Genomic DNA, 22133 nt, shown 5'->3' with positions numbered 1-22133 from the left:
AGATTATTTGATGAGTGGGTTTAGCTCCTTTGGGTTCAGAGGGGTTCCGGTTCTGTATTATTGAATCTTTAGAAAGTCTTTAGGTTAATTATGCAACACATACCATAAATAACATAATAAGAACTTCATATTCTTTTATTTGAATGAACACAAACAGTATCTGATAGAAACTAATTGTAACGATGAATGAACACAATTCAAGAATTTTCGGAATCCTCACAAAGAGGATCAGGAAAGAATCTTCATTCCTTTTATTTGTTTTTATTTTTTGCACTCTTGTGTAACCTTTGGACATGGATCATGATGCATTGGTTTGTACCCAGGATAATATTCTGTCTTGAAACAAATGCATGGCCTTAGTGAAGTTCGGGTTTATTGAATATTTATCACTTACTTAAAAATAGGAATTGTTATTAGTATTTCAAAATTTTCATTTGGCATTCTAAACTTTTTATAATTAGAAAGAAAAATACACACTGTGAGGAGTGTACAATGAGATTTTTGAAGTACTAATAACAATTCTCTTAAAAATTACTCTTAGTATTCAATAGATATTTATCATGTGATATCAATGAAGTATTTCTCCTCTAGGAGTAATTCTTATGTATGTTCGACTGTAATGTGAGATTCTTTCCATGAGCGAGATCAATAATGAGGTTGGGTGATGTCAATTTTAGTTGTGATTGCTCAAATACGCAGTTCATTGGTCGTATACCAAATTTTATATAGGATAATGTTATTTACACATTCATTTTTATTTCTAATACATTCATTTTTATCTCCCACACAACCTTGTTAATTTTTTGTTATTGATTTTCTTCAATTCATTTGATCCGATTGTCTGAAATTGATGAGGGTGCATGAATGGTAAATTGAGTGTGCAGATACTACTGCTCTTTATATATAGGATTTTATTTTGGATTATTAGTTAAATAATTTTTATTTATTTTTTGAACAAAATGGAGGAAGCGGAATTAACTTAACCTCATAATGAGTTAGCAATAATATGGTTCAAAAAATTAAGTGGCTTGAATAATTAATTGCTCGAGGATTACCAACAATTTTCCTTAATTAGACGGCCACCGGTCCCACAACTTCCCGGGCTTTTTATTTTCTTATTCACAAGCTCCTGGGCCTAATGTTTCTTGCAGTCCACGATCACAGGTTGAGTGAGAAAAAAGCCCAACAATAGAGACAGCCCAAACAAACAAACAGGTGGAAAAACAGAGTTCACCCAAACGTTTAAACAGATGAAGAATCGGTGGTGGAGAGCAAGTCAAAAAAAAAAAAAAAAAAAAAGAAGGGGAATTTATTACTTGTCGAGGAAACAAAACCCATGAAGATTTTTTGGTGGCTGATGAGGAATGAGGATTTAATGGACCCTATTTCTCTACCACTTTTAGCTACCAAGAAGAAAGACACCCAAAGAAGGCAATGGGGTTTGGTTTTAGGCTGAACCTCCTCAAGTCTGGCTTCCCCCCTCAGCGTTCTCACTGGCAAACTGCTTCTTCTAATTCCAAGCTCTCTTCTGCTTCTGGTGAGTATAATTTTGATTGGCATTTTTTCCCCAGCTGATTTCCTGCTTCTGCTTCAGAAAAAAAAGTCTGTTTCTTTTGCTTTCAAATTTTGATCTTTTGGTTTGTCATTGCATCTGTTATTTGCAAGTTGAAAACTTTGTAGTATATTCTAAGTAAAACCCACAAAGAATCATGCTAAAGTGAATTGGAAAGATGATCAAAATGCATGTTTGAGAATTGGGTCTTGAAAGTTTTGAGATTTTCTTGAATTATGCAGCATTGGTTTTGCTTTCTGCTTTTTGCAATCTTAACCTACAAAGAGAAACAAAATAGTAGTAAAGTGAATTTGCATGATGGTCAGAAGGGATGTTTAAGAATTGGGTCTTACGGTTTTCATTCAATTTGGAGTTTAATAAGTTCCCATCTGCAATCTCATCCGGCTGAAGTAGTTACGCCAAATAAAGATAAAGAGAGGGGTTTCCACTTTAAAATTCTATAAAACCACGACTATTCCTTACACAAGTTCTCAAAGAAGATCAAGCAACATTTCATCGATTCATTCTTCTTGTTATTTTATTAGATTTTCTGAATTCTTTATTCAGTTTCTGACAGAAAACAGATGAAATGTGAACTTCTTGAGTAGTCTACATCTTTTCGAATGATGAATCACCTTACATTAAAGTAAAGGAGTCCTTTAAAATTCATAAGGGATTTATATACTTGTCTATGTATCATTCCATTCTATCTTTTAGGTCTCTACTTTGCCTGGACGGTTATGTCACGATATTCTTAAAGCCGATATGCGATGGATAGACTCCTGCAACCATGACATATTTTCTTATTTGGACATAATCATAATTAAATTTCTTTCTAAACCTAAATGAAAGAGAAAGTTTAATTCCACAAAAGAAGTATTTTTTTACAAGGTACAACTATAATTTCCTGTTTATCTGTTAACATAAGTGACTTGATTTTTTTGTCAAATATTTTTGTATTTATGATGTTCAATATAAAATGATACAGTTAGAGGCAGGGAGGGCTCTTTCAACTCAGCAAGGCTGTCATTTCTGTCAATTATTTCCGAGGAAGGTGAGACTTCCGGTAAAGATACTCTGAAAATCTACTCTTGCTCATCTGCTTCCCCACAAATCTTAGGGGATGGCTTCTCAGATTTGGAAGAGGTGATGGTTTGCCTTTTATTGAATTGTTGCATAAAATTTGCAGAGTGTTAGGGGCACTATGTTTTCCTTGTTTTGTAGATGAAAATCTTACCCAGGACTTTTGCCTCTCAGATAAGATTTAGGAGGGTGCCAAAGAGTAGTTCATCAAATACGATTGGGAATAACCAGATGCCTGACAGTGACTTTAGATCCAGTAAAGGCTTAGAAGCTTGCAGTGCAGCTCATTTTAGTTTGTTACTGAAAAATCTTGATGCTTTGGAGGAGACTTTTGCTAATTCGGATGTGTTAAAGTTGGAAAATGAGATACTTTTGCAGTTAGGAAGGCTTGGAGCTCTACAGTTATTCAATGCCTATCTGTCGAGAACTGTTACATCATCAAGTTTTTTTTGTTTGTCTGACATACCTACGGTACCCATTGAAGAGGATAAGATGGATAAGAAAGTAGATAATGACAGAGGTCAGACTATTGTTCGGTCTGGGAAGAAGGAAGAACGAAGATCAAGGAAAAGAGCATCAGATAATGCCAGAGTTTCTTCTGAATTATTGCCTCCTAAAACAACTTGGGAAGGTTTTAAGCCGCCTGCTATTTCATCAGCAAAAAGAGCATCAAATTCTCGAAGGAGAAGACTTACAATTGTTCTAAATGAGGCAGAACTGTCAACCGGGGTTAAGGTTGTACTTATCTTTCAACACACAGATTAATATGAAGCTTTCCTTCCTTACTTCAAGGATGTCTTTACCAGCTTTACTTTTGTATCATAACAGGTGATCGCCAACTTGGAGAGAGTTAAGGCAACTTTGGAAAAGGAAACTGGTACCGTAGCTACCTTAAGTTGCTGGGCGGAAGCAGCTGGAGTTCACGAGAAGGTGCTGTTACAGAAATTGCATTTTGGTTGGTATTGCCAGGATGAGCTTATAAGGAGCACTCGCTCCTTAGTCCTATACCTAGCTAGAAGCTATAGAGGGCTAGGAGTAGCCATGGATGATTTACTGCAGGTTTGTGAAACCTTTATCTATTTTGTGATTGTTCCGCTTGTTGCAATATAACATTTAACTTTTTTGTCTAGTTTATAAAAGATACTTCTCAGTAAACTTTTTCGTGAAATAATTTACATATGATTATGTTCGAGACAGTTCGTTATTGATCACTGAAAAAAACAGCTTTGTTAGACTCAGACGTCAAAACTCAATGCATAAATTCTTTTTTTTTTTTTTTTTCTCGAAACTTACTTCTTGTATTTCCATGATATTTACTCTCAATTTATTAGTCCCTCTCTTGAGTTCCCCCTATTTCACAGGCCGGAAACTTGGGTCTCCTGCAAGGTGCAGAAAGGTATGATCACTCGAGGGGTTACAGATTCTCAACCTACGTCAGGTATTGGATAAAGAAATCAATGTCAAGATTGGTGGCACGGCATGCTAGGGGGATCCAAATTCCTGTATGTTCCTCCCTATTTTAAATACTCTTCATACAATATCATCTCAGTGAGCGATGGCATTTGATCCTTGAGTTGTTTTTATTTTAGTTCATGCTAAGCAAGGCAATAAATCAGATACAGAAAGCTCGCAAAGCCACTTACAACAGCCAAATGAAATACCCCAACGATGATGAAATTGCAAAGATGACAGGTCTTTCTTTGGTGAGAATCAGATCAGCTAGCACATGCTTGAGAGTTGTGGGTTCGATAGATGACAAGATGTGGGATAGCTCTGCTGGGACATTTATGGTAATGATCTAACTAATCCTCTCCATCTCTCGTGCATTCGCATTAAATACATATTTTTTTGTTTCTAGGAAGTGCTAAATGAAGATCAATGTCGTTAGTCTCGCTAGTTTGTACACTTGAATTATCTTATTCTTTACATGTCAACTTCGAAGCTTTTATAGTTTGGGATGCTAACCTTGTAAAACATGTAAAATCTGCAAACGTGCAATAAACTGGAAAATCTCGTCGAAAGTTGTAGTGTAATTAGCTTGTTAATTAGAAAACCTGTTTTGTGTTAATGATCTAGGAATTTACAGCGGACAAGTCAATAAAGAGCCCTGAAGAAACTGTAATGCGGCAACACATGAAAAAAGACATTCATGATCTGCTGAAGTGCTTGAACTCGAAGGAGAGGCAAGTGTTGGTGCTGCGATATGGACTAAACAACTACGACCCCAAGTCACTTGAGGAGATTGGAAAGCTTTTCGATGTGAGCAAGGAGTGGATACGGAAGATAGAAAAGAAAGCTCTCACAAAGCTAAGGGACAATGAAACACACAGAAGTTTAAGCCATTACTTGAATAACTAGTAGATTCAGAGTAATACGAAAAAGAGCAAGTCATTCTTTCTGGTAGAGATTACACAGAATCATGGGTGACCTTCGGTTTTGTTCCCCGCCAAAATTTCAGCTCACAACACTACCATGGGAATTTTTCCGTTCTCTCATGTGAAGATCATATACTGTTGTATTGTATCCTTAGCATTCTTTCATTTCCCTTGGTGGGATTGTATAGTATAGAGGCGGCCGTATGGCGCGTATTGTATATTTGATCTAATGGTGGTGTTTATACACAAGTGATTGCTCTAATGACGCGGTTAAACTCCGTTAATCTAGCTTATTTGATGAATGCTAAATTGATTCCCTCCAGATCATCTGTGTGTTCTCTCTCAAACTCTTGTCCGCTCACCCTCCGCGCAATGATGCTTACGTAGCCCATTTGTGGACCCTGCGGACAAAGTAGCTTGATCTCTTTGGCTAAGGATGTATCGTGTATCGTAGAAAGCGTGGACTTATCCGCCTCACTAGTTCGACTTCCGGTACCAATTTTTTTGTCTCTAAAACATGAAAACAACGCATAAAACGCGCTGTCGACCTTGAAAATGTATGACACAATTTTATACAGTTTGATGTACATTGATGACTCTTTAAGATATTTTTCTTACAAAACCATCCGTACTGAGAGATGTCACTTTTCCTTCTGATATTTCATTTACACCTCTTGCCTTAATAGAGATGCCGCCCTTCCATCTTTTTGGTATATCTTTTACACCTCTCGGGGTAGAAGATATTATTCAATAGGGTTGACTCATGCAATACCACGCGCAACGAGGTTTGACTAGAAGTTTAGCTTTTTGTTGTTGAAGCGGTGCATGAGGTAACTCTACTTAAATTTTTCTTCTTATTATAAACTTTATTGTTTCTCGTTCCTCCCACGAGCACCTATTTTATGGAAAGATTACTACTCAAAATTTGCTCAAGTTAATTTTGTTAAATATAATGCATTTAGAAAGTGTGTATGAATCTTGCTCAATCACATAACAATCTAACTGCATACAATTTTTACAAATCAACATAACAAATCTTATAGTTTTTTATATAACGATTATATTTATCCTAAAAAAGTGGAGCAATAAATTAGTTGTAAACTCATTATTTCTAAGATTTAAAATTAAGATCACTGACTTACAAATCAAGAAAAATACCAGACCTGAATACTAAATAATAAACTATTATAATTTAAAAAGAAGAAAATTCAAAGATAATTATACGAAAACACTATCTTAATTTGCGTTTGCGATAAGAAGTGTGTTATCCACATGCTCTTTTTTTTTTATTTCCACATATCCCTCCTAGTATTGAATAAAAAACATTAAAGAAAATCAAAATAACATAAAATAACAAAGAATATGTAAAATGTAAAATGAGTGTATGGAGTCGACAATCTATGGACTTCAAACTTCACTATCTGACTATTGAAATATGATACTTTTTGTGGGAATTCAGATGATCAATTAATCATGTTCATTTATTGTACATTATACTGTCAGTTTTCGTTAGGTACTATTTATATTCAATTTAAATTTTAAAATAATTTCTAACTACATAATATACGATAAACGAACACAATTGATTGATCTTTGGATCCCTACGAAGAGGATCCGAAGAGGATCCCAGTCCCTTACTATTTATGGCGGTGAGGAGACGTTACCCCAAAAAAATCAACTGACAAACCACCAAACACGCTACTTTATTGATTAATCCAATCATTCGTCAACAAATCAGAGGTTTTCCAAACTTTTTTCGCACACTCTCAGAACCTAGTAATCCAAAAACCAAGTAATTAAAAAAGGAAATAAATTAGTTAAAAAATATCCCAAACCTCCCAACCAAACCAACCACGCAAAACCCCGCAACCAAACACGCCCTTAAGTTTGTGCGAGTGAGTAAGCTTCTTTAATCGCTTTCACCCCAATTTGGACACGTGTCCTACTTTTAATCCTCCAGAAAGCAACCTAACCCATTCTGTTAAGAAAACGACCATGTCACCCTCCTCTCACCTCACAGATGTCACAGACCAATCCATTCCCCGATTCCCGTTGATGAATTAAGTCAAACTTCGTGGGAGCTGCCTCGCTGGCAGAACTTCATCCATCGGTCACGTAATTAGCTCACCCGCGGGGAAGTAGCCGTTACTTTTTTGCTGTCAAATTTCCTGCCTCCGCCACGCGCCAACAAACAGTAAACGTCGTCGTTTTCCCGCTTCTTCATCATCTGTACCCGTTATCTCGCAGAGTGTCGGAAACGCTCTCTATAGAAGCGTGAGATCCATCTGACTGTGCGATAACCTACGCTCAATCCTACGAAACTCTAACCCGGTTCACCAATCCTGGTAGGACGGTCCCACAATACTCGTACACAATAGCCAATAGTTGCGTTGCACGAGTAAGGTTTACGTGGAACCTGATGCAGGCGATGATTTCCTTTAACCTCCTCAACCTTCCCAAAACTCGATGAAGTTTCTGTGTCCCCTCTCTCTCCGTCATTGTTGCAGAAGCGATTTCTAGGGTTGCCAGTCGGATTTCTTCTGGACAATTCACACACCAAAACGCAAAACTTCGCACCCTGATTTGTGCGTTTTGATAGTATTCGAAAATCCCTAATTCCAATTTGCCTCAACAAATTCCCAATTCAATCTGATGAGTAATGACTCTTGCCACCAGTGAATGGCTCGCTTCCGCACTCCCACTCTCCTCCTCGCATTCCTCTCCGCCCTTGTTGCCCTAACCGCAAACCCTAGCCACCTCCTCCTCGCGTCCGAAGATGAGGACTTTTCGTTTACCGATTCCTCCGATTCCGATTCCTATCTCTTCCACCAAGACTACTCGCCGCCGGCTCCGCCACCTCCTCCGCCGCTCCCGCCGTCGGTCTCTTGCACCGATGACCTCGGCGGCGTCGGCTCTCTGGACGCCACGTGTCAGATAGTCTCCGATTTGAACCTCACCGCCGACGTGTACATAACAGGGAAGGGCAACTTTTATATCCTGCCCGGGGTGAGATTCGGCTGCGCGATTCATGGCTGCGCGATAATTATTAACATTAGTGGTAACTTTAGCTTAGGCAGCAACGCGTCGCTTTTGGCCGGGGCTTTTGAGCTCACGGCGTGCAATGCGAGCTTCCTCAACGGCTCGGCGCTGAACACGACGGCTTTGGCTGGGAAGCCGCCGCCGCAGACGAGTGGAACTCCGCAGGGGATAGATGGGGCGGGTGGAGGACACGGAGGGCGGGGGGCGTGTTGTTTGGTGGACAAGACGAAGCTTCCGGAGGACGTGTGGGGAGGGGATGCATACTCGTGGTCGACGCTGCAGAGGCCGGCTAGTTTTGGGAGCCGAGGCGGGTCGACGAGTAAGGAGGTGGATTATGGAGGTTTAGGGGGAGGGAGGGTGAGGCTCCAAGTGAAGGAATTGCTGGTTGTGGAGGGAAGTGTTTTGGCTGAAGGTGGTGGCGGAGGGAATAGAGGTGGCGGTGGATCTGGTGGCAGTATCTACATTAAGGCTCATAGAATGTAATGTTCATTATCAATTCTCCTATTTTTTTTTCTTAATTTAATTAATAATTAGATGTTCTGTAGTGGTTTTTTCTGTTAAATGATCTTTTTTTGTGTTTTTGATGCATATGTTGATGATATGTAGGAGAAAGTAGATATAAATTTACTGTCGGTTAGATGGCGAGTTTGAGTTTATTTGTTCAGTTAACAGAAATGCTAGGGAACTGAAATGTTTCCATCACAGATGTATCTGCACCCCCCATATATATATATATAATATGATTTCTTCAATAGTATATAAATATATAATAGCCTAATAGGGAAAATAATATTGGATTATTTCTCTCTCATAAGTCCATAACTCATAATACTGCTCTTAAGTAAATCCCCAAATACATGAGATCGTTCATTTACTTGGAGTGAAGAGCTAACAATTTGATTCATGTAAGGCATTTAATGTATATTATAATACGATTGTTAATTGAATGGACATAGTAAATTTAGGTGTTTTATGTTATGAATTTGACTTGAGTGATTCTTAATTGATTATGAGTTTTAGTTTTAAAGTTTGTGTTAGTTGTAATAATAGATTTGTTTATTGGCAACTGATTTTCACACACCATTTTAAGCTTCCCAGATACTTTTATTTTTGGCCATCGAATTGAATAAATCACACAAAAACAACAGACAAGATTAAAAATAGGTGTCTGAGAGGTTAAAAAGGGTGTGTGTTTATTATCATTTTCCTTGTACAATGTCCAAGACAAAAATTAGTATGTTAAAAAATATTAGTATTTTCCTAAAAGATTATATTAAGGAGGGCCCCATTTAAGATTTTCGCACATGACCTCGAATTCTCAGAGACTTCCCTGGATTATAACCCTTTGTTTGGTTGAGTTTTAAGTTGTTGAGGCAAGTCAAATAGAATGGAACACTGAAAGAACTGACATGACATAAATTTTGATCAATTGGAATAAAATTTTACAGTTCTATGTTGTGTTCACCCAGATTTTTCTTATAGAATGTCAGAGATGATATTTGTGCTCTGTTTCAGTCACAATTGGCTGTACTTTTGAGTCTTGAGATGTGTTCTAAAAACTCTTGTTTAGTTTACATCCAAGTTTTTGTGGATAAGTAAAGTGAACGAATGATGTTTGATCTTAAATTTTGATTTTATGTTTGAATCTGTGTTTTCATTGTTGTTTCTACACTGGTGACAAAAATGCTATAAAGGTAACAACTGGGGTCTGTGGTAACTCTGTAGTTGTGCATCAAAACATGGTCATTTTACTTATTATTCAAATGTGATTCTTATGCCACTATGCTTCATCTCATTGTTCTCATTTCCCAAGTCCATGTGACTGTTGGTACGATTGTGCTTTACATCTGCATCAAGTTGTATCAACAGGATGTGAATCTTATGCAGGGTGACCTTTATGCCTTCTAAAGAATTTTGTTGCTATGAAGTGCAGGACTGGTAGTGGCAGGATAAGTGCTTGTGGTGGTGATGGTTACGCTGGTGGTGGTGGTGGAAGAGTGTCAGTTGATGTCTATAGCAGGCACGATGACCCCAAAATTTTTGTGCATGGTGAGACACCATGTGTTTGCCTGACATGGCTAATTGTATTGTGATTTCTTATAAAAATTCTGGACAAATCTTATGTTCAATTCAATGTTTGAGATTTTCTTGACCTGTTTTTTAGCATTTTATAATATTCTCTCACTAGTTTCTCTTGTTTCGTAATCTGCTGTTCTGATTTCAATATTAAATTTCTTCGAAAAGTAATTTTAGTGTTCACGATCGTTCCACTGATCTTGTTGTTTACTTTACTTGTTAAAGACTGATTCTCTTCAAGTAACTCAATTCAGTTTAGCTTTTATTCTTAAAATGTCATCTATCAGAAGATAAATTATTATTTATTTTTACGGAATTGTTATTAGCACTCCAAAATTCTCATTCTACACTCCAAACTCTCTATATTTAGAAAGAAAAATACATTTGTGAGGAGTGTAGAATGAGATTTTTGGAGTGCCAACAACACTTTCCTATTTTTATATATTTAAGTTATGCAATTCTGAAAATTGAAATGTGTCAGCTTTTATGAAAGCCCTCTTGGAGGAGTTCGAAAAATTGTTTTGGTGGTAATTACTTCTTGATGTGGAACGAGGGGATGTGACATTAATTATCTCATTATCAGGAGGAAATAGCTATGCTTGTCCAGAAAATGCAGGCGGGGCTGGGACTTTATATGATGCAGTTCCTCGAAGCCTTATTGTTAGCAATCATAACAGGTCAACAGATACAGAATCACTTCTTATGGAGTTTCCTTATCAGCCTCTTTGGACAAATGTTTATATTCAAAATAAGGCGAGGGCGACTGTCCCATTACTTTGGAGTCGTGTCCAGGTTTGTGGAACTCAAAATGTGTAACCTATAGTGTTTCTTCATTCTCTGTAAATTTTTAGCTTTTCGTATGGTTTATATAAAAACACTTTCTTGTTGGATAAAAGGTGTTTTCTATATCCCTTGTCTTACTTTCATATAGATTTTGGTCTAGTTTGAAAAGAGAATACGGGTATCATTTCCATAAAGAATTTAAAATTTGAGAAAAAGATTCAGTCATCCATTGTTTATGCATTGTATAGGTGCAAGGACAGATAAGCCTTTTGAGTGATGGGGTGTTAAGCTTTGGACTTCAACATTATGCTTCATCAGAGTTTGAGTTATTGGCTGAAGAATTGTTGATGAGCGACTCTGTAATCAAAGTAAGTGGCAAATTTTGGATTTCATTGTATGCAGTTCCTTATTATATTAAGATGCAATCTGGTTGACAATTTTTTGTTTCAATTCCTTCAGATAATTAAATTTCACATTGTACGAAGCCATTTATTTATTTTTTTCTTTTGATCTTGAACTTGATATGATGTTATGGTATTCCAATTTTTGAACTTGTTGCCTTTCCTCCCCTCCTTTTCTAATTTCAGGTGTATGGGGCCTTACGCATGACCGTAAAAATGTTCTTGATGTGGAATTCCAAGATGCTCATTGATGGTGGAGGGGAAGAAGCTGTTGAGACATCCTTACTCGAGTCTAGCAACTTGGTGGTTCTCAGGGTAAGTTGCTTACTATCTCTTTGCATTATGTAGAGTTTGTCTTCATTTATGACAAGTAATCTTTGTTTATAATAGGGATCATCTGTGATACACTCTAATGCAAATCTGGGAGTTCATGGACAAGGTTTATTGAACTTATCAGGACCTGGAGATTGGATTCAAGCACAGCGTCTGGTTTTATCGCTATTCTACAGTATTCATGTGAGTGGTTTTCTTTGATGTCATAGCCTCAATGTCTAATCTTCTGTTTACACGCATGTCATTAACTGTTTATTCGTTCATTCTGAAAATTTATTAGCAATTTTGGTCATGCGAGAGCCTATGGATTGTGCTTGTTCTTCTCGTACTGTTTCTGTAGAAATGGACTGCGTTCGTTTTTGATCAATTGGTTGTTTAAAATTTCTAACCATGACATTTTGAATTGAAATATATCCTGGGATTTGATAAGCTATCTTGGATGATTTATGTGCTGTATGATGCTAACAAATCCCATTTTCCTCTAATTCGTCATTATTTATGACTTCTTTTTTCTTTATCAAGGTTGGACCGGGATCTGTTTTGCGTGGTCCTTTAGAGAATGCCACATCTGATTCTGTGTACGTTTGACCTTGGGTTATTGCTGTTGAATCTTATCCCCCCTTCCCACCCCCCCCCCCCTCTCTTTTCTCTCTAAAATAAATAAATGGGGGATTTGTGTGGTCCTTTAGTTAACTAGATTTTTCGATTTTCATTTTCCACAGAACACCAAAGCTTTATTGTGAAAACAAACATTGCCCCTATGAGCTACTTCATCCACCTGAAGATTGCAATGTGAACTCATCCCTGTCCTTTACTCTTCAGGTGCGTATCATTTGAGTGATGCAGTAATGGGGCTCTAAAAAGTAAATTTTTGTATTCAAGTTTTACAGTCCTGTTACTTTTCTTTGTCAGGTATGTCGAGTTGAGGATATCATTATTGAAGGCCTCATAAAAGGATCTGTTGTTAATTTTCACCGGGCAAGGACCATTGCTATCCATTCTTCTGGAGAAATAAGTACATCAGGAATGGGTAAGATTTTTGGGATCCCACCTTCCTATCCAAATTCCAACCCCAGAATACATTAAGCAAAGCTTTACTGCTTATGCATGCAGGTTGTACTGGTGGTATTGGCAGTGGCAACATTTTAAAAAATGGAATTGGTAGTGGTGGCGGGCATGGAGGTAAAGGTGGGGTGGCATGTTATAATGGCAGTTGTGTTGAGGGTGGAATCTCATATGGGAATGCAAAGTTGCCTTGTGAACTTGGTAGTGGAAGTGGATATGACCCTTCAGCTGGCTTAACTGCTGGCGGTGGTATTATCAGTAAGCTTATTTTTGACTTGTATATTTTACACTTTAATTGACTTAAAAGTTAACAGTTTCCATTTCCAATTCTTTTTCCCATTCTAATACATTGTATTTTCCAAACAGTAATGGGTTCTTCAGAACATCCCTTGTCAAGTTTGTCTGTTGAAGGTGCGATGACAGCTGATGGTGAAAGTTTTGAAGGGACTGCTGTGGAGGAAAATTTTGCCCTTGTTGATAACACAACTGGAGGGCCTGGGGGTGGGTCTGGTGGAACTATACTTCTGTTCTTGCGAACACTAGCTCTTGGTGAGACTGCCATTCTTTCAAGTGTTGGGGGATATGGTAGTTCCATCGGCAGTGGTGGAGGCGGTGGTGGAAGGATTCATTTTCATTGGTCGGATATTCCCACTGGAGATGTGTATCAGCCCATTGCAAGTGTGGACGGAAGCATCCTTGCAGGGTTTGTGTAGTCTAATTTGCTTATATGTACTTAAGGACTATTATGATTAATTTTCCGAGAAAAAAAAGGGAAAAGCACAAATAATTTATTGGTTTATAACTATATTGCAGGGGAGGGGTGGGTGGAGACCAGGGTGGTGCTGGAGAAAATGGAACATTAACGGGTACAGATTGCCCAAAAGGTCTCTATGGGACCTTTTGTGAGGTACATATTCATTGTTTGGACATACTTTGTATTCCTATGTGCAATCGTCTAGTTATTTTCTAACTTCTAAGATCTCTCTCTCTCTCTCTCACTCATGAACATGCACTCATTGTAAGTCTATAAGAAAAACTTTGAATGTTAATAATTGCTACTTGAACTTTTCTGTTTTTTTTTATTTTTTTTATTTTTTATTCTCAGGCATGTCCAGCTGGCACTTATAAGAATGCTATTGGGTCTGATATGGCACTTTGTCATCATTGTCCTGCTACTCAGCTTCCCGCTCGTGCGATTTATATTTCTGTCCGAGGTACTTCTCTAACGTTAGTAATTTATTGCTTTATTAGGAGCCAGGCCTACTGCCTTTGAGTTTTTAGTGGTATTGCATCCTTTGACTTGTTGTTTGTTGTGTTTAGTCTCCTGTACCATATTAAGTCACTTCTGGTATCTAAACATGAAACCATTTCTTGTTCTCTTATCAGGAGGTGTTGCTGAGATTCCTTGTCCTTACAAATGCATTTCAGACAGATATCACATGCCAAACTGTTTTACAGCCCTTGAAGAACTGATTTACACATTTGGTGGGCCTTGGCTATTCGGTCTTCTTCTGATCGGGCTCCTCATCTTGTTGGCTTTGGTACTCAGTGTTGCGCGTATGAAATTGGTTGGGGTTGATGAATTACCAGGCCCTGCTCCCACTCAACATGGCTCACAAATAGACCACTCTTTCCCTTTCCTAGAGTCATTGAATGAGGTTTGTTCTTGTATAATAGAACCTCTCTATCTCCCTCTATCTCCCTATATATCTCTCTCTCTTCCCCCACTTTTGAGATTAATAGGTGGTATTCATATTGTAGGTTTTAGAAACAAACAGGGCTGAGGAGTCACAGAGCCATGTGCACCGGATGTACTTTATGGGTCCTAATACTTTTGGTGATCCTTGGCATTTGCCCCACACACCTCCAGAACAAATAAAAGAGATTGTGTGAGTTGACTTTTATATATCATTTATATTTTCATTTCAATATCCCACTTGGAATTTTAAGGACTTTAAAGTTATGGTGACTTTCTTCATATTAATTATCGATCTTAGTCTGCGTTATAACTTATAACTTACAACAAATCTAAAAGATCATAGTTTGAAATATAGCATTCCTTCTGGCAGATATGAGGGGCCATTCAATACATTTGTCGATGAGATTAATTCCATAGCCACTTATCAATGGTGGGAGGGAGCAATGTACATCATTCTTTCTGTTCTTGCATACCCCCTTGCATGGTCATGGCAGCAGTGGCGCCGAAGATTGAAATTGCAACATCTGCGTGAATTTGTTCGATCGGAGTATGATCATGCCTGCTTACGGTCTTGCCGTTCGCGTGCTTTATATGAAGGGATTAAGGTTTGAAATTCATTCTAAGTTCAGCACTGAGGGTCGTGAATTAAATGTATACATTGCCTGTGATTAATTCAATTCATATGATAGTAGGGTGCTTCAAACTAATTTACATGCACTATGTGGACTTGGTTTTCCATCCTGTAACCTTTTTCTGTAATACCGTCAGGTAGCTGCAACTTCTGATTTAATGCTAGCATATATGGACTTCTTTCTTGGTGGTGATGAAAAGAGAACTGATCTTCCCCCTCGTTTACATCAAAGATTTCCTATTTCATTACCTTTTGGAGGTGATGGAAGTTACATGGCCCCTTTCTCACTTCACAGTGATAACATTCTTACAAGCCTCATGAGTCAGGTTTGTTGATTGATGCTGACGAATCCAAACCCAGCTCTGATATTTTGATGCTCTAGCTTCTAAAGAATATTAATCTCAATGCTTTTTACTGTGCAGTCAGTCCCGCCTACCGCATGGTACCGTATGGTTGCTGGTTTGAATGCACAGTTACGCTTAGTTTGCCGTGGGCGGCTAAGAGTTACACTTCAGCCTGTCCTTCAGTGGCTAGAACATTATGCCAATCCTGCTTTGAAGATGTATGGTGTACGTGTTGATCTTGCCTGGTTTCAGGCTACATCTTGTGGTTATTGTCATTATGGGCTCGTGGTGGATGTTCTTGAAGAAGACAGTGAACCTGCCTCTGTTAGGAGCATTGATGGAGCCATACGAACTGAAGAATCACGGTAATGGCTTCTAACGTTTGTGTTTAGAAATAGTACACCTATTTAGTCCTTTTCATTTAGACCCCTTCCTTGAGTCTGACTTTGTCTTTCCCTTGACTTTCAGTGCAAACTACAGAGAAGATTCATCTGGTCATTTGAGAGAATCGCTCCTAAACCAGTCTCTCAGAAGTGAAAATTTTATGAGGCCAAAAAGAGAATACGGAGGGATTATAGATGCTAACAACTTACAAACGCTTAAAGAACAGAGAGACATGTTTTATCTTCTCTCTTTTATACTTCATAATACTAAACCTGTTGGACACCAGGTATCTCTTGTGCTTATATTAATTTGTCTCAGCTGGGGACTTGGGATCTCTGATTTCTAAACATATATTTCTATGAACTGCAGGATCTCGTTGGTTTAGTCATTTCAATGCTTCTTTTAGGAGATTTGAGCTTAGTTTTGCTTACATTACTCCAGCTGTATTCGATTTCATTGGTGGACGTCTTTCTGGTTCTATTTATTTTACCCCTTGGCATACTTCTCCCGTTTCCTGCTGGTATCAATGCTCTATTCAGTCATGGACCTAGACGTTCTGCTGGGCTTGCACGTCTATATGCTTTGTGGAACCTTACATCCTTGTTTAATGTTGTAAGTTTCTATTTTTGGCGCTCCACTTCAAGTCTTCCTTCTCCCAGTAGCATCTTTGGCTCTGTAAAGCTTGTTGACTGGTTACTCGTGTACGGGTTCACTAATTTGTATCATTTGTTGGTCTTGTGTTCTTTTTCCAGGCGGTTGCTTTTGGTTGCGGTTATGTTCATTATTTGACTCAATCATCAAGTAAAAAACATGCGTTTCAACCCTGGAGTAACATGTGAGGGGATCTCTCTGCTGAAAACTTCATTAGTTGAGATGTGAGATGGTAAGTTATATTCGACGCAATACTCAACTAACCGGTTGTGTTCGTTTGTCTGGCTGGTGGGTGTAGGGACGAAAGTGAATGGTGGATTTTTCCCGCTGGTCTGCTGCTTTGTAAAGTTTTTCAATCCCAGCTGATCAATTGGCACGTTGCGAATCTGGAGATTCAAGACCGTTCGTTGTACAGCAATGATTTTGAGCTCTTCTGGCATTCGTGATGTGATCGTATTTAACAAGAAGATATTAACAAGTTGTTTCGGTTCTCTTATCGTGATACGTTTCTGTTGCGCGTTATATTTCGGCAGTTGCCAGTAGCCAGTAGGCAGTAGGTGAGTGATTGACAATTTGACAGGGCATAGGTTAGAAAAAATGAGAAGAAAAGAGTGCTGAAATATGAACACTCGTGAAAGTAAAAAGAAAGAAATACAAGAGAGAGAAGGGGGAGAGAGAGAGAGGGAGAGGGATTGATTTATGTAACCACTTTTGAGTTATGAATAATGGGAAGCAAGTTTATTTGTAAATAGTAATTGGTCACTCTTTCTAGGCTAATTGGTCCTCAGCCCTAACTTTTTAAGTGTAATCAGGACTGACTTGGTCCATTTTAATAATAATAGTTAGGGTTAATCTCAATTTATTACCCTAAAGTTTATTGGTTTTCAACATTTGATACATTTAAGTTTTTTGTCATTCTAGAGTGATACCTGAAGTCATAATTTTGGAACACTTTCATACATCCGTTAAGGTTGCTGTTAAATCAGTTGATAACTGGTGACGTGATGTTCACGTGGACAATGAATAGGCGTCACGTGTTAATATGGATCCACATGAATATTAAAAAATTATAAAATCGACCCTTTCTCCCTTCTTGCCTTTGCATCATCACTCCCTCACTCCCATGGTCCCTCCTCCACCTCCCCGACCCACTTCCTCCCTATCCTCCACCCTCTTCACCTCCCCTCCCTTCTCTTTCCTCATATCAATTCAATTTAAAATTAAAAAACCTCAAAGCAAAAACCCCAACTTGACGCCCTTGGAAGGCGGAAGGGTTGTTGGGCTTGACCGTCGGAGAAATTGATGAGCTACTGGGCAACCACGAGGACGTCGTGCGCTGCTAGAAATGCAGATCTGTAGCCATGGTTGCTCTTCCAGTTCTTGCTGCTTTAATCCTTCGACATTAGTGTCGTCCCATGGGTTCTGACGGGGGAGGGAGAGGGAGGGATCAGAGGAGTGAGGGTGCAAAGGAGAGAAGGGAGGGAGGGTCGGGGAGGTAGGAAATAACCCAAGTTTTTTTTTTAATATTTACGTGGGCCCATATTGACACATGGTACTCATTCATTGTACATGTGGATGTCACGTCACCAGTTAACGGTTGATTTAACATCTTTAAATGATGTATGAAGGTGTCCTAAAATTACGACTTCAGGTACCACTCTGGGATGAAAAAAAACTTCATTTGTCAAATGTTGAAAACCCATAAACTTCAGGGTAGTTAATGCTAAGTTAAAGAAGAATTATTTTGGAGTTTTACCATCTCTCTTTTTTTTTCTTTTTTTTTTATTTTAATTTTAATTTTAATTTTTACTATTATTTGGAGATAAAGAGAATTTGAAACTTGAATCTTTTATTGAATTTATCTACTTGCTATTAATTCAATTTGCTCCTTTCAATCTTTATGTTGGACAAGATACAACAAATTTAAGATGAAAATCTGGCATTAGAGGATGAACTTCTACAAATTCGTTCGCAATATTCATCACCCAATTCAAAACATGGATTCAAGTTTTGATACTTTCTAGACCTTGATTGCATGAAACATTCACCATGAGGCATGAACTCTAATTTCACGGTTTTCAAAATTTAAATTTGGCTTGAATTATCGTTTGCAATAGTTATCGTTACATCATATTTGTGTTGAATTGAACGTGTGAATAAGAGAAGAAAAAGAGAGATTTTCAAACCCTAGCACGCGCTGCAACTAAAAGCCGCCGAGCCACACCAAGCCGCCTGACCGGATGGGTTACCGGATTTTTAAACCCATCTTACTCCGGCGGGGCTCAGCTAACACGTATAATTTGAAGGACATTAAAAGTTGTGGATCCTGTATTTCAGTTGAGGTCCTCTAACAATAGAAGAAAACAAGATAATAATACGGCTCGCTCAGTTTTGCCTTGACATGAACACCCTAACATTCATCTTTGTTACCTAACCTTACAGACACCATATGGTTTCTGAGGTGCGGTGATGAACAAAGCAATGAAGATAGCATCAAAATTCATCACTGAATAAAACTCAAAAGTATTGGCTTAGACTAGGTCCAGTACACGGGAGCCATCACCGGGTGCATACTGTTCTTGAATCTCTTCCCAAGTTCAGTTGCCTTTCCGCGCTCCACACGCACAAACGAGATTCAAGAACAATGTATCAGCTTGAAAAGTGATCAATGACTCTTCCTGCTTCACATAACATGTAAACCCAACCAGTCTTCCACCTTCGACCTACTGAGGTGTTCTGCACCAGTCGTGGTTAAGGATACTTTTGAACATTACTTTGAAATTCAATTCCTTGCTTGTCTCGGTGTCCACAAGCAAATGCTTGGATGGTATCTCATCTTTCAAGTCTAAAAATGCATCCTCTAACGCTTAGTAAGCAGCAAACGATGGTTGAGCACATACTCCCTGAAATTACGAAAAGTTCAAGGCGAAAGGCTTCTTCCCTGATATGTCCTCAAGCTAAAACTACCTTCAAATTCCTAATAACCAACCATCATCGAAAAACAAGATCTGAGACTGATCAAAGCGAAGCGAACTCTTTCCTAAATCAACACAAGATAAAACCAGCTCGTTTTTACACCACAGAAGAACATGATCACTTTTTGAGAAATGTTGGAAAGCACAAGTTCACATCTTTGATGTGAAAAAAACAGATACTGAAACAAAAGACTGAACAAGGACACTTCTAAAATCAGAAAACATAAACAAAACGTTTGAATCGATAGGTTTCATCTAAATCCCTTGAGATTCTAAGAGAGAATGCAAAAACTACCTAATAGCAATAGTGCTACTCCTTGCTCAAGACTTTGGGAACTTTAATATACGGCTCCTCATAGTTTGGAACGGCAGCAATCATGGCCTCCCTGTTGAACCCCACAAAACAAGTTTCAATAGCTTTGTCAAAGAAAACAAATGTGAACCCCAAATTGGAACACATGAATATACTGAAACAACCATCGCACCTGTTCTCAAACGTTTCAGGAATATCTTCACGGAAACTATCGCCTTCAGTATCTGCAATTGCCACAAACAGAATCAAACGCAAGGCGAAAATACAGCAAGACTTTTATCCATACATCTTCTGGTTATCCAACTGATCAAAACAAAGAAAATATCAAAAACTCAACCTCCTGCCTTAGATTAATAAACTATGAGCACAGCGTTGCAGCTGAAGCAATGCGGTTTGATTAGAGTCTCATTAATTTATTTTCCCAAAAAAACACAAATCGAAAACAACAATGTGAATTATGAAGCAATTACCTGCTCTGATTGAGGGCTCCACAGTTTCAAGATCAACAGCTTGAAGCTGTCCAAACCTGCAAAAATTATGTCAATTACAAAAATGCATAAAAATACTTCCAAACTTTCAACATTTTCTATCGATTAAAAGAGAAAAAGACGAAGCTTTTTACCAATCTATGACTTGCCCAATTTTGGGAGCAAATTCTTCTACCTGATAAGAGTGAAATTAAATTAAAATTTAAAATTTGAACAAAAAGAATGGAAATAATCAAAGCAAAGTATTAAGGGTTTGATACCTTACCTCATGAGGGGTCAGAGTAATTCGAGCAGTCTCGGCCAAGCGTGGCAAGTCCGGAGGCTCCAAAGGAAGGCCGCTGCTTTTGGGTGTCGAGCAATTTGTTCGAACCCAATTGATGTTACGAGGAGGAAGGACTTTTGGGAAAAGCAGCTTCTTGGGTAGCGAGGAACAAGATAATCCCTTCAGTAGAAGCAAAGCTCTGCTTCCCATTTTCCTTCGTAGTAGTATCCTCAAAGTCGCTGGTTTCTCTCTCGACTGGCAACTGAGCTTGGCTCATCCTATTACTGTTTGATGAATTGACAAAATAGCGCTTGGGTGCGCATACTTTCTCTCTCTCCCCCTCCTGCGCCCTCATCCCTTCATCCACCGCCGTTCAAAACATTTACAAGTTGTTACTTATTACTATGGTTAAGAAATATTCTTATTCATAGAGGAAGATCGTAGGTTCGATTCTCGTTAAAAATGCAGTTGAACCATATTATTATGGCAAGCGCATTGTAAGGCTTAGCCTAATCTCCAACCCTCTTAGTGTAGATACTATCGTTTGTTTAAAAAAAATACATTTACAAGTTGATCCAAAACACAAGATTATGCCACGTAAGGAAAAAAAAAACAAGTATGTTGAATAAAAAGATAAAAAATGCTATTCTTACTATATATTTGTATAATCATTTATATTATCTTTCTAATAAATATAAGATACACATGTGCTAGTGGGCAATATCTTTATGGTACAAATGCTGATATAATAAATGCAACGTTACTCTAAAAAGATAGAGTTGATAGAATGAAATAAAGGTGGTTGAAAAAGGAAGTGAAAAAGAAGATGAAGAAAAGAGACAAGAAATTGAAAGGAAAAGAAAAAAAATGTGAGTGTAGTTTGGGTATAAATTTTTTTATTCTTATTCCACCTTTATCAATCGGACCTCCTGTCTTCGGAATTCAATTCCTTGAATGTCATGAATGTGATTCCTGATTTCAGATTGAATCCCCAACACTTTTCATTCCCATTGAATAGGTAAACACTGGGTTTATGTGGAACATGAATGACTCTCATTTTCCTTATATAAACACACACCTTAATGCATCTTAGTGCATTCGAATGGAAGCAATGCACCTTAATAATTTGGAGTTTAGAGTTGGCACTTTTGGATTTGAGGTGTGGATTTAGGCCATTAGGCCATCTCCAATTGGGGGTGGTGGTGGGGTGGGAAACAAAAAAATTCCTAAATTTGAGTCCAAAACTTCTCCAAGGTTGTATTTTGGGGGTGAGAATTTAGGGATTTTGGATCTAGGGGTGAGAATTTGGGGTTCCTTCCCACCCCAAGTGGATAAGGTTGTAAGTGGGCTAAGAGACCCACGTGAGACCAACAACAGCATGTCAGCCCACGTGAAGACAACCCCATTTAGGCCTGAGTGAGTCAGCTGATTGCGGGGAGGTATTGGTTGTGGGCGAGTGCACTAGCAACACAGTTTCTACGGCCCAGGTTGGCGTACCGTTGCCATCTAATGGCTGTCGCGCCTTTTGGGTTTTGGTCTAGTGTGGCGCGCCCAGTTACATTATTTTTAAATCCAACAGCTCAAATTTTAATTCACCGATCAAAATATTATTATTAATTAATCTAAATCATATCCGGCACCAAAATTCCTTCAAAACTCTATAAATACACGTCATTTGT

At 38.3% G+C, this 22133-nt stretch overlaps 3 protein-coding genes across 6 annotated transcripts; 2 read left to right on the top strand and 1 right to left on the bottom strand.

Annotated features, from left to right (window-relative positions):
* The first annotated feature begins 1249 nt into the window (after window positions 1-1249).
* On the top strand, window positions 1250-5332 carry LOC137718435 (RNA polymerase sigma factor sigC). Its single transcript, XM_068457984.2, has 7 exons — window positions 1250-1537; window positions 2541-2698; window positions 2810-3370; window positions 3464-3694; window positions 3997-4137; window positions 4225-4425; window positions 4712-5332. Exons 1-7 carry the CDS (start codon window positions 1435-1437, stop codon window positions 4991-4993), a joined length of 1677 nt encoding a protein of 558 aa, XP_068314085.2. The 5' UTR covers window positions 1250-1434; the 3' UTR covers window positions 4994-5332.
* A 2155-nt stretch (window positions 5333-7487) lies between these two features.
* On the top strand, window positions 7488-17304 carry LOC137717737 (uncharacterized). 2 transcript variants are annotated; one of them, XM_068457198.2, is made up of 22 exons: window positions 7488-8528; window positions 9983-10098; window positions 10709-10917; window positions 11157-11276; window positions 11496-11624; window positions 11700-11825; window positions 12165-12220; window positions 12365-12464; window positions 12555-12672; window positions 12756-12965; window positions 13074-13410; window positions 13521-13614; window positions 13813-13921; window positions 14094-14365; window positions 14469-14596; window positions 14777-15011; window positions 15175-15363; window positions 15460-15746; window positions 15850-16051; window positions 16135-16377; window positions 16518-16600; window positions 16715-17304. In XM_068457198.2, exons 1-22 carry the CDS (start codon window positions 7690-7692, stop codon window positions 16860-16862), a joined length of 4350 nt encoding a protein of 1449 aa, XP_068313299.2. In that variant the 5' UTR covers window positions 7488-7689; the 3' UTR covers window positions 16863-17304. The 2 variants fall into 2 exon arrangements, with proteins under 2 accessions (XP_068313299.2, XP_088554725.1); XM_088698599.1 differs by having other exon boundaries at window positions 7511-8528; window positions 14762-15011.
* A 1411-nt stretch (window positions 17305-18715) lies between these two features.
* Window positions 18716-20782, bottom strand: LOC137717888 (glutamyl-tRNA(Gln) amidotransferase subunit C). 3 transcript variants are annotated; one of them, XM_068457389.2, is made up of 6 exons: window positions 20458-20782; window positions 20327-20367; window positions 20175-20230; window positions 19877-19928; window positions 19687-19777; window positions 18716-19456 (listed from the first exon to the last, which is right to left on the bottom strand). In XM_068457389.2, exons 1-5 carry the CDS (start codon window positions 20662-20664, stop codon window positions 19702-19704), a joined length of 432 nt encoding a protein of 143 aa, XP_068313490.2. In that variant the 5' UTR covers window positions 20665-20782; the 3' UTR covers window positions 18716-19456; window positions 19687-19701. The 3 variants fall into 3 exon arrangements, with proteins under 3 accessions (XP_068313490.2, XP_088554312.1, XP_068313489.2); XM_088698186.1 differs by having other exon boundaries at window positions 18716-19393; XM_068457388.2 differs by lacking the exon at window positions 18716-19456 and having other exon boundaries at window positions 19486-19777.
* Between the last annotated feature and the right edge of the window lie 1351 nt (window positions 20783-22133).

This window comes from Pyrus communis, chromosome 8 (assembly GCF_041283825.1).
Source record: "Pyrus communis isolate YQ-2024b chromosome 8, ASM4128382v1, whole genome shotgun sequence".
Classification (NCBI taxonomy): domain Eukaryota; kingdom Viridiplantae; phylum Streptophyta; class Magnoliopsida; order Rosales; family Rosaceae; genus Pyrus; species Pyrus communis.
This window is presented reverse-complemented; position numbering and strand designations above follow the sequence as displayed.